The sequence below is a fragment of the Balaenoptera ricei genome, chromosome 18 (genome assembly GCF_028023285.1).
Source record: "Balaenoptera ricei isolate mBalRic1 chromosome 18, mBalRic1.hap2, whole genome shotgun sequence".
NCBI classification, from domain to species: domain Eukaryota; kingdom Metazoa; phylum Chordata; class Mammalia; order Artiodactyla; family Balaenopteridae; genus Balaenoptera; species Balaenoptera ricei.
Window position 1 is genome coordinate 30,909,793 of NC_082656.1, and position 11,122 is coordinate 30,920,914.

Genomic DNA, 11,122 nt, shown 5'->3' on the forward strand with positions numbered 1-11,122 from the left:
TTTTATCTCTGATATGTTAGAATATATTTGGATTAATTGTAATTTGCTGTGCTCATAGGGAAGTGTGTGTACATGTGTAAAATTGTGTGTTTGTGTGTGCACTGAAGAAAGAAAAAGGCAGTGAAGCAAGCTGTGGTTACATCATTAAAACCTTTCAGTAGAAAACTGGTATACACGAACTGTCAGTCTAAGGTCTTGGCTTTTCATTGTTTACTGGTAGATAATCTGTGATGGGCGTCAACTTTAAGTTCTGTAGAGTTAATCTCCAGAACATTTGGGCCAGCCATAAATATAGATGGGTGTCAGCTCTCTGCTTTCCCAGACAGCTAATTAGGTGTTATGAAAGCTTACATTGGTGAAAGAAGGTAAAGTAGAAATACAAAAGAAAAGTGAGAACAAATAAAAAATGAACTTCATTTATAGAGCTATCTACTTGGAAACAACTCCAATTTTAAGGTGCTGTTAGAAACAGGAGCAGCCACCACACTAACAGAAGAGGACTATTCCTATTTAAAGCTATTTACAGAGCTGAAATAAAACCATTTTGACAGTCATAAAGCACAGAAAACTCTCTCAAATAGCCTTCCCCACAGCCACAGCAATTTAGAATTTCCTCACTAATGTTCTGATTAATGGATTTTGGTTTTCAGATTTCTATGACACAGACATTTATTTCTTCATTATAAAAATTAAATCAGATGCATATCTGAAACTCTTATTCTAGAAATAATATGCATGTTTTCAGATGTACAGATATGTGGGCTCTGGAGGAAACAGGCAATGAAACTAAGGGGAGGAAATCCTTTTATGTTTTCTAATATTTCCCTAAGTGTTAACAAATTAGTTTCTAAGTATCTCTCTTTGGGTTATGTGGTATAGTACTTTGAAGACAGGGAAAATAAGCTTATCTTTTGATTTGTGATAAATTCCTTCCTGAGAGTGAGACAGATTGTAGTATAGAGATAGATTTACTCTAAAGAAATTTCGTGACCTGGCTCCTCACACCAGCTCCTCGAACTGTGTTTCCTCTGCAGTGAACAGTTCCGAGTCACAACACGCAAGGGTTTTCCCCGACTTTTACCAAAATAACTATGTTCAGTAGAGGCCCCTTAATCTTTGTTAATCTTTGATGGTTTAAATAGTGTTTTGACTTCAAATTTTAATCTTCTACGTTGTAATTATTGGCACCTCTTACCCATCTTGAAATGGCTGTGTACTCTTCATGATGCAGTGACATTACAAGGTTAAAATCACATTGTGGACATTAAGTTCTGGTAACCTTTGTGGAAGATCGCTAAAATCCAATAATTTGGGAACAGATAATTTGATGTTTTACCTAAATATTTTTTTCCTCATATATATGTAACTTTCACAATGCCTGTTCCTTTGAAGGTATATTTTGGCAAAAAATGTTTGCTTGCCTAATATCTTTAAGTTATTAAACAGTTTAATCTAGGTTAGAAAAAGAGAGAGAGCTTTCAGATTTGTAGGCTAATATGAATTTGCAGATTTCATACATCTTTATGTCTAAATCAACTTGAATTATATAAAATTCTAAAATCAGTAGTCAAGTTGTTTATCCAGTCAGAGGTTTCACACTCATAGTTGAAGAGCACAGGGAAAGATTAAAAGGTTGTTTATTGGTGATTTTAAATAAAAAGATTTATACATACATGTAAATTATATACAAGGTTTCGTATTTATAAATATATATATATATATATATATATATGTTGTATGTATATCTGCTATCTTTATATTACAAATATATAACTTTCCTGTGTGTTTTATTCATTCATCTGTATTTCTCTTATGGTAGTTACTGATTTTTAATTTTCAGGAATGCATTGGACATGCATTTGAGTTTTTAAATTTTGTTTGGACTATTTCCTGGAGAAACCTCAATTTTATTACACACATGCAAATAAAGATCTATACGTGTGTGTGTGTGTGTGTGTGTGCATGTATAGTTTATGGTGGCAGCTGAACTGCAAGTACTTACAGTAATTTGAGTGACTATATCTTTTGAAAAAGATCATATAAATTAAGATGCAAAATTGAACTAATTAAGATGACTGTGTTTAGATCCCTCCCCTTGGGAGCTTGTATAATAGTCAGATGTGACTATAGTAGTATAGAAAATGATTCTTAATGTTAAACAAGTATTTAAATTTCTGATTGTCACATGATCCTTCAGAGAATTATACACTTAAAAGATTAGACACTGTAAACCTTCTCTATAGACAGAACTGCCCAGATTTCTAGCTGTCGGACTTCAGAGTTGTTTTCACTTTGCAATATAAATATGCCTATCACTCAGTTTCTCTCATCTATATACCATTTGGATTATCCCATCTTTCTTGGCAAGGGGTGCATTCTGTGAAATGGTTATCATGTTATACTAAGGAAAGGACAAAAATGAGGGTAAATAATTTCTTTGTAATCCCAGATTGGTCCAGAAGAAAAAATGAATCTTGGATCAAGCATCTCTAAATTTGTTTTCTGTCCAGGATCCCTAAATTTGTTTTTTGATACAAATATCTAATCTATGAAAATAGTGGCTGTCTGTGTAATTTGCTTCTTTTTCATTTTCATGGTTCATAATTCAACATATCTGTTCCGGGATTCGTTTTCCCTAAGGTACAGAAAGAAGCTATTATCTACCTTTATAGTCCTAGGGCTTGAGAAAATCCTCCACACTATTATTCTATATTATACACACTTAGTTTATTGAGTGGATTTTTAAAAATATAATAGAAGGTGCGCATAGCAGAAATCCTCCCAATACGACTCCCCTTCCCTTAAGCCCCTCCTCCCTCACTCCTCCCTCACTCTTTCGCTCTCTCCCCTCACTTTGGTTTCTTTCTTCCCTCTCTTTTTCTTTCATTTTTTCCAAGTTGTCTATTTTTTTGGTCTAGCTAGTCATTCATTATGTACTACCTATGTCTCTTTAATGTGTCTACCTAGTCATCTATTTATTTATGTAACTTCAGAAATAATTCTACTCTCTCAAAAATTCTTATTTGACCCTTGGCAGTTGTAGTTCATTTTATGTTCTTAGTTTCTGCAGCTTGTACAAAAGGGTCCATTTGATTTTCTTCACTGTCTGTGAACTGCTGCTGTCAAAATTACAGTCATATCACAAGGTGAACAGCATATAATGTGTTGTAATCAATACTCAAAATTTGCTCCCTAGGATGTGACATGAAGTGAAGTAAAAAAAGCTGTAGAGTTTCAGTAGTGAAGTGCAAACAATCATTTTATGTTGATGGTTTCAAATTCAAGGTCGAGTTATACTTTCATAAATCTGCATTATTCTGTCCTGTTCACTCTATTCTTAAATTCATATTGAATTCATTCAAAGCTGGGCTATTGAAGTTGCTGAAATTGAGGCCAGTCAATATTGAAAATAAAATTATGTTAGTGTCTTTCAAAGAGAGTGTATGAGTTGTAAATGAAGTTTTTAAAAATCACAAACCTAAAAGATACACAAATATTACCAAGTGAAACAGATAGTAAAGTTTTCTACTGTATTTTTGAAGGATAAAATTAGTTGAATGAAATGATATGTATTATTTTTTTCTGACACAGGCATAATATTGAAGATTCACTTTCAGAATAGGTAATGAAAACAGATACCTGATATTAAATTTTTCTGATATCCTGTTGTTTAAATTCTGCTCTACTTTAAATCTGCACAGGGAGGCCTCTAGAAAATTTTAAATGCCTAGATTCTTCTGCTTCTCTTTGTGTCCATCTGTCTGACAACCTTTCAAATCATAGACAGTATTTGAGTCTGTGAGTAGATAGTTCAGTTTGAGACTACATTTCAGCATTCTTGCCTGCATTACATAATAAACTTAACATATTTTATTCACTCCTAGGTAAATATATGTTTAAAAGAAAGACAAAATTAAAATAGAGACAAGCCACCTAGATACTTCTTTTTAACATTTCAAGTGTGAATAATGATACATGCTATGAAATACCGCAGAATTTTTGTTCTGTCAAAACACCATTTTGATTCTTTTCTAAAAGAGTTTAGTTTCATAGGAAATTATTCTATCCTAAAACCTTTTGAGATAAATTAAGGTGTGGTTTATTTTTTTTTCTTTTTGGATAAGGAATTTTTTGTGTGTTTGAAGTACAAACTCAGATTTTGTATATGACTTTGAAAAGTAATTGTATAAATTTATCAGTGCTATTAAATTTGCTGCTTTTTCACTTGCACACAGGACACTATACATTATGGAGATCCTCTCACATCAATTAAATGGCAATCCCAAGGGTTCCCAAATGAGTAGGGAATTCTATTCCCATCACATAGAGTTAAACTGTAAATATCCTCTCCTGAAAAAAAGATCCCTGATTTAAAAAGGATCATTAAACATAAGGAAGACAACGATTTGTAGATGAAAGGGACAACTGGGAAGATGTAGTTCAAAGTTATCTTTTAAAATATTGAGTTCATGGACATATGCAGCTGTTGTCATAATGAAGGAATTTTCTTTCATATTTTCTTGTTCAGCATCTTTGAAATAGTGATCGTTAAACAGTACTTTATTTAGATTATCTACATGCTTATCACAAAAGAGAGAAGCAAAAATTCTCACAGAAATCATTATCATTTAGAATTGAAATCATGATTTGTCATTCATTCTGAACTATATCTGTTGACAAAATACATTTTCACCTACTTACACCAAAAACAAAAAGCTGAAGTGAAGAAAACTGATTACATGATCCATACGCAAATCTACTACAATAGGAATGTGCAGTTTTTGTCAAGCTTATTCATAACATGCTCGGATAGAAAATTCCATTTGCTACTCTTCAGTAGGAAAAGCAGGCTTTAAAGGAAAACTTTATTTCATGACTGTCACCAAAATAACAATTACAAGCAAAATAAGGATAAAACATAAAAAAAAATAGCAGCTTAAGACTTGTTATGGAAGTTTGTGATTCAGTTTTTACGCTGTTATTTGATTTGAAAAATTAAACCTGTTAATCCTTTTTGAAGTTCCCTGTTTCCAGGATGGGTTATACAGAACAAAGACTAACTGATATCCCCAGGAGATTAGTTTACAGTGATACTCTACTGAGAATGATTCTCCAGTGGCCACTTTTTACTTCTTCCCAGGCTATGGGAACTCATTAATACCTAGAGAATAGACTTAAATAAAACCATTGTCTCAACCAGCAGGTTTATGCAACCATCCTGAAATGTTTTAATTATTGTTTTCTTTTCCTTTTAAAATTAGAGACCAGAGGTCAAGCAAACCCAGGGAGAGCTGATCTCAGCCTTTGTAAAATTGTAAAGGCAACCCTAATGATTGGATTTGCTGTCCTTTCTTTTGTTTTGCAGAACCGGAAGAGTGTGTTAATTGCACAGATGAATGCCGAGTGCTTGGTCATTCTGACAGGTGTTGGATGCCACAGTTCCCTGCAACCAATCAGGCTGAAAATGCAGATTACCGCACAAATCTCTTTGTACCCACAGTTGAAGCTAATGTTGAGACTGAGACTTATGAAACTGTGAATCCCACTGGGAAAAAGACTTTTTGTACATTTGGAAAAGACAAGCGAGAGCACACGATTCTCATCGCCAATGTGAAACCTTATTTAAAAGCCAAACGTGCCCTGAGCCCTCTCCTCCAAGAGGTCCCCTCAGCATCAAGCAGCCCAACCAAGGCATGCATCGAGCCTTGCACCTCAACGAAAGGCTCCCTGGATGGTTGCGAAGCAAAGCCAGGAGCTCTGGCCGAGGCGAGCAACCAGTACTTGCCCACTGACAGTCAGTATCTGTCCCCCAGCAAGCAACCGAGAGACCCTCCCTTCCTGGCTTCTGAGCAGATGGCAAGGGTCTTCGCAGATGTGCATTCGAGAGCCAGCCGGGATTCCAGTGAGATGGGCGCTGTCCTGGAGCAGCTTGACCACTCCAACAGGGATCTGGCCAGAGAGCCGGTGGATGCAGAGGAAGTCGTGAGAGAAATCGACAAGCTTCTGCAGGACTGCCGGGGAAATGACCCTGTGGCTGTGAGAAAGTGAAAAAAAAAAAAAGCATTGGCATTTTCTTGTCTCTTCTGTTGATTTAAAAATGACTCCTCCTGGTGAAAACCCCATTTTACAGGGATAAAGAAAGACCGATGCTGCTTTAAGGCTTTTAGTGAACATCTGAAGTGCCCACAAATATGTTCTTTACACTGCTGTTTCTTTTTCAGAAATAACAATGGCTTTGTTTTGACCAAACTTATATTAGGACAGAATTAACGATGTTCAAAGAGGAAAGAAAAACAGAGAAGAAAAAGGAGAGAAGAAAAAGGAGGATGAGGAGGCGAGTTACCTTGTGACAATCTGTAAGGAAGGTATGCAGTGTGAGAATGGAAGCTTTTTTCTCATTTCCCTAAGACTGTCCTCCGTGATTTATTCTGACGTAACTGTTTACCTATAAACCCCATACAAAGCAGGGTCATAATTTGTGATCTGTGGTAGAATTTCTAGCAGTCACCACAGGCTTCTACTGAAAGTCCTGAAAAGACCTTGCAGTAGTCCAAGCTACACCAAACATTAACACATATTTGTGGTAAACATTTCTGTATAAAGTTACCTGCCACACGTACAAACACAGAAAACATTCCATATCATTAGTCAAAAAAAATTAAAAACTGAGTCATCTGTAAAACACCTCATGTCGTATAAAAGTTAAATGTAAAAAGGTATAGTCCATTTTGTCCTGCACACACATAGACTAATTCACTTCATGAAAGGAGAAGAAAATTTAAAGGTTTAAAATGCCTCTTTAGCATTTTAGTGTCCAACAAACATATAAATAATGATGGATATGTTTTAAATTTGACCTAGAAAAGTTCTGAAAAATAGTTACCATTGAGTGATGATATTCAGAGACAGTTAACATGAATGATATGTTTTATTCATTTGTGGACACTAAAATAGCTCAGGAAAGCGAAAATGTCTTAGACATACACAAATCACATGACCATTTAAATGTGCAAATGTAAGAAGATTCAATGTGTTTACATCAAATGACATATTTTTATTGATTTATTGCAGATTCAGTGCATATGAGCCAAATTGTTGAGTGTATAAGAGCTATATTGTGTATTTTATTAAATTAATATATAGTTGTGTTGCAAAAATATTTGGGCTTATATTGTAAATGGCAAGTGTTGCCTTGGTAGCTGTCGAACTCTATGAGTTTTGTTTTTTCCTGCTTCCATTTCCCCATGGAGTGTTGGAAGCAGTGCCTCAGAGCAAAGTCTCTTGTTTAATGTAGAGTCTACCAAGTATTACAGTACATAATCTGTTCAAAATGTGTTTGAGTGAGCTGATGGAGCTAACTGAAAGGTCAAAAAATACATCCGTCAGTCATGGTTATGTGCAAGTCCTTCGTGGAAGCTTTTATTAAAGTCATGCTAAATCACAAGAATTACATTTGTACCAATACCTGAAACTTCTTCATGTTTTTTCAATAGCATACAGCTGCTGCCTATGTAGATATCATATTGTTGATTGGTTCTCAAAAGTATCTTAAGTGGTTCAAGATGTGTGTTCCCATTATATTTCAAAACCATGCAAAATGCTTTAATGCATGTGTGGTACCAGCACTGGTTACTTGCATTGTGTAGTGTTTTACAAGAAGTCTGGGTCTTAACAAAAAGTTTGCCTTTTTTTCAGTGCTCTTCTGCCTCTTTTTATTGGTGTCCCTTGAGAACAATACACCCTCTATTCCTTCATTTTGTTGCACCTTTCCTTGTGACATTTAGCATGTTTCAAACTTACTTCCATATGAGGCTAGGAAACCTCAAATTTCAGGAATTGGGGAAAAATAAAATTAGCACTTGCAGAAGTAGCAGTAGATGGGAAAATGCCTTGATTGACATTTTCTTTCAGCGTTTAAAAATTTTTGCATTTTACAGCTTCATGACAAACAGTTGCCAGCCCATACCTTAGAAAATGTGGTGCTGAGTTAAAGGCTGTTTGTGCATGGGAGCAGAAAAATGCATTATTTGCAAACTGGTGGAGAATTCTGTGCCTTCTTTCCTGGCCACCAAGCCAGTGTAGAAACAACATAAATGTCATAAAATCCTTATATTAAAAATAAAAAACAAAACAAAAACAAACACTGAAGTGAATTCAGCTTTGTAATTTTAAACCTCAAAAAATCCAACTGAAAATATTTCCATCAAATGCTGTCAAGATTTTAGACTGTACCTTGTTTGCAAAACTGCTTTGAAAGGGAAGAATGGACAACTCCCATCAGCCTTACTCTCTTGAGAACTGTATTTGGTTCCCAGTAACAGCCTTTCCAAAGCTCTACTCTTGGTTTTTATTACTTGTAAATGTTTAAGTCAGAAAAGAAGGGATCTTGTACATGTGAAACCTAATTGACTCTCTATATTTTGAACAATTTATGTATATGAAATGTGTTGTCTCTGTTATATGATGTTATTTTTTGCCAGGAGACTACAGGTTTATTTAGCTTGATAGCTGAAATTTGATGGAAAACTGATTTCCATTTAGTCTTACCAAGTGTTGCCTCTCTCTTACTAGACAGATAGCCAAGTAGTAAAATCTAAGGCAGTATGTAAATGAAATCAACAAAGAGAGTAGGATTTATTTTTAAAACGTTCTTAATGCTGAGTAACCAGTTGTTCAATTTATTATATGCGTCTGAAGACATTAAAACACTATCAGATTTTAAGAATTGGTTGTGCCAATGTGTGAGGGATTACCTTTAGGGTCTCTGTCACCAGTGATTTACTAGTGTTAGCTGTTTAACACATTATCTGTATTTAGTAGTGATTATTTATTTACAAGTTGGTGGTAATTCAGCAGTCAAGACTCTAAGCTTTTATAGTTGAGTTGAGGGAATCTTGCTTGTATTCATTTAGCTGGCAACTGCCTTTACCACAGACCTCTGGTGCTCAGCTTCCATGGAAGTCTATGAGATACCAAAATTACTCCTTTGGGGAGCAACTTGCTCTAAGGGGTGATGCATGATCAAACAGTGATATTTCAAGGGGCTTTTATCACAATTCAGAATGTGAAAAAATTATCTTAATTCACATCCTCCAATTACTAACCCCTCAAAAAACTCCCACACATTCAAAATGAATCATAATATTGAATACTTTGTCTTTTAGGTCCTTAAATAACTGAAGTCAAGCACAGAAAAAGAATTTATAGAAATTTTCATAAGAAAGTTAAAGTTCTAAAAATTGTTTACTGATGAACTAAAAAAAAAAATCAGTAACAAAACAATTTTTTCATTAAATGTTAATGATGAAAGATCTCTTCATCAAAATTAAAAGTAGTGAGAATCAGTTAGTTATACCTATACCAAAGTAAACATTAAAGAGACATATCATGCAATTTCAAAGAATGCTTTCATATTATTTCTTAACCTGACATACTTATCCTTACTGCAGGCAATATGCAAATAATGGCTCCCTACTCCATAAATTAATTGAATTCCTGTTTGGAAAATTGACTTGTTTTGTTTTTTCTAAATTAGCTGAGATCTTGTAAAACATGACTTCCCTTTAAAGGATCTAGGTACTGCTCAATTTAAAAAATGACACCATAAAAAAAGTCATGTAGTAATAGAGCAGTATGCTTTATTACCACCAGGTTAAAAGCTGTTTGTTGCCTAATTGACTAGAAGTTGCTGAGGTCAACAAGTAGACTGAGGTTTGGCATAATATATGCCCACTCATTACTGCCTAATCATATTCTTTTGACAACACACAGCGTTTATCGGTGCACTAATTCAAATGAGAGTTTTGGCTATCAAGATGTGTTGATTCGAAACATAATTGAATGAGACCTGAATAAAGTCTGACTTTCCTGGCCCCAGTGTTTTGCAGGTTGGCTATTCCCATGTATCAGCCCCATCACTCCATAAGGTTCTTAGCTGCACCAAGTGATTGGTGAACAAGAATAACAACAACAAAGCAGCATACATTGTATGGATTTATCTCAACGCTATTGTTTAATGGCTGTGTTTAATGTGACCTATCTGGAAAATGAGGACTCCGAATAAAAAGCTATTACTAATAGTGGTGTTGCCTTCCCTTGAATTCATTAATACACTGCGTATCTCAGGGACCCTGATCATAATTATCTTGGAAAGCAACTGTGGCATCACAACTGTTTGTGCTCTAGTTCTTTATTTGCCAGTAAAATAAACTTTTGGAAAAATTTATTTAACAATATTGTCACTAGGTCCTCAGTGGGAATGGGTTACCTGGCTTTCAGATAGCTTAGATAAGTTGGTTAGTCAGATAATTACCATGGAGTCATAGCCTAATGATACTAGTGGCTTTTCATATTTATGATTGGTTTGAAGATAATTTGGTACAAGATCCTAAACGACTTCGGAAAAATAATTTTTAAAAGACCTCTCATAAGCTTACATGACTAATGAAACCACATTTTGTAAATGGCATTTTAAAGTAAGTACATGTTTATTGTGGCATCTTACAATAATAAGCCTCTCTTTCTACCGATTCAACAAACGTTTATTGAATTCCTACTGTGTATTTTCCCTGGGCTATTATGCCCAGGAGTAAACAAGGAATGGTGCCTGGGTCACAGTCTGGAGGGAGAAACAAAGAGGTAAGTTCTAATACACATTACTCTTGCTTGTTTGCATTTTCCCTCAGCTACTCCACACATCCCACATCTCTGCCATCTCACACTCAGTGAGCTGCATCTCCTAAATTACAAACCAACATAATATTCTGCCCCTGTTGATCTTTTTTCTTTTAATTTTACTTTTCTTCTGACAACATAAATTAAATCAAGAAGAGTGCATTGCTTTTCCATATTTAAGAAGATCTTTATGGTTTAGACTTATTGGGATATACTAAATGGCTTATCTATTCTTTATTTTGCTCATTTATTTGTTAACATGTCTTTCTTTTTCATTGAGCACCACTGAGGTGTCAGGTGGCGTTCAAGGATCCCAAGGGACAAAGAACTAAGCCAATTACATTTTATCCTCAGAGAATTTATAGCTTGTGCCTAGGTGATATATGCTAACATAGAAATTGACCTTATATTGCCTGGATACTGTTACCTTTTTATAACAAAAATAATT

At 34.8% G+C, this 11,122-nt stretch overlaps 1 protein-coding gene across 2 annotated transcripts in view; it reads left to right on the plus strand.

Annotated features, from left to right (window-relative positions):
• The window catches only part of PCDH17 (protocadherin 17), a 103,001-nt gene extending 96,612 nt beyond the window's left edge, over positions 1 to 6,389 (plus strand). For both annotated transcript variants that reach the window (XM_059902952.1, XM_059902953.1), the window contains exon 5: positions 5,366 to 6,389. In XM_059902952.1, coding sequence (XP_059758935.1) covers positions 5,366 to 6,048 — 683 coding nt within the window. In that variant the 3' untranslated portion in view covers positions 6,049 to 6,389. The remainder of the gene's footprint in view (positions 1 to 5,365) is intronic.
• Positions 6,390 to 11,122: the final 4,733 nt, after the last annotated feature.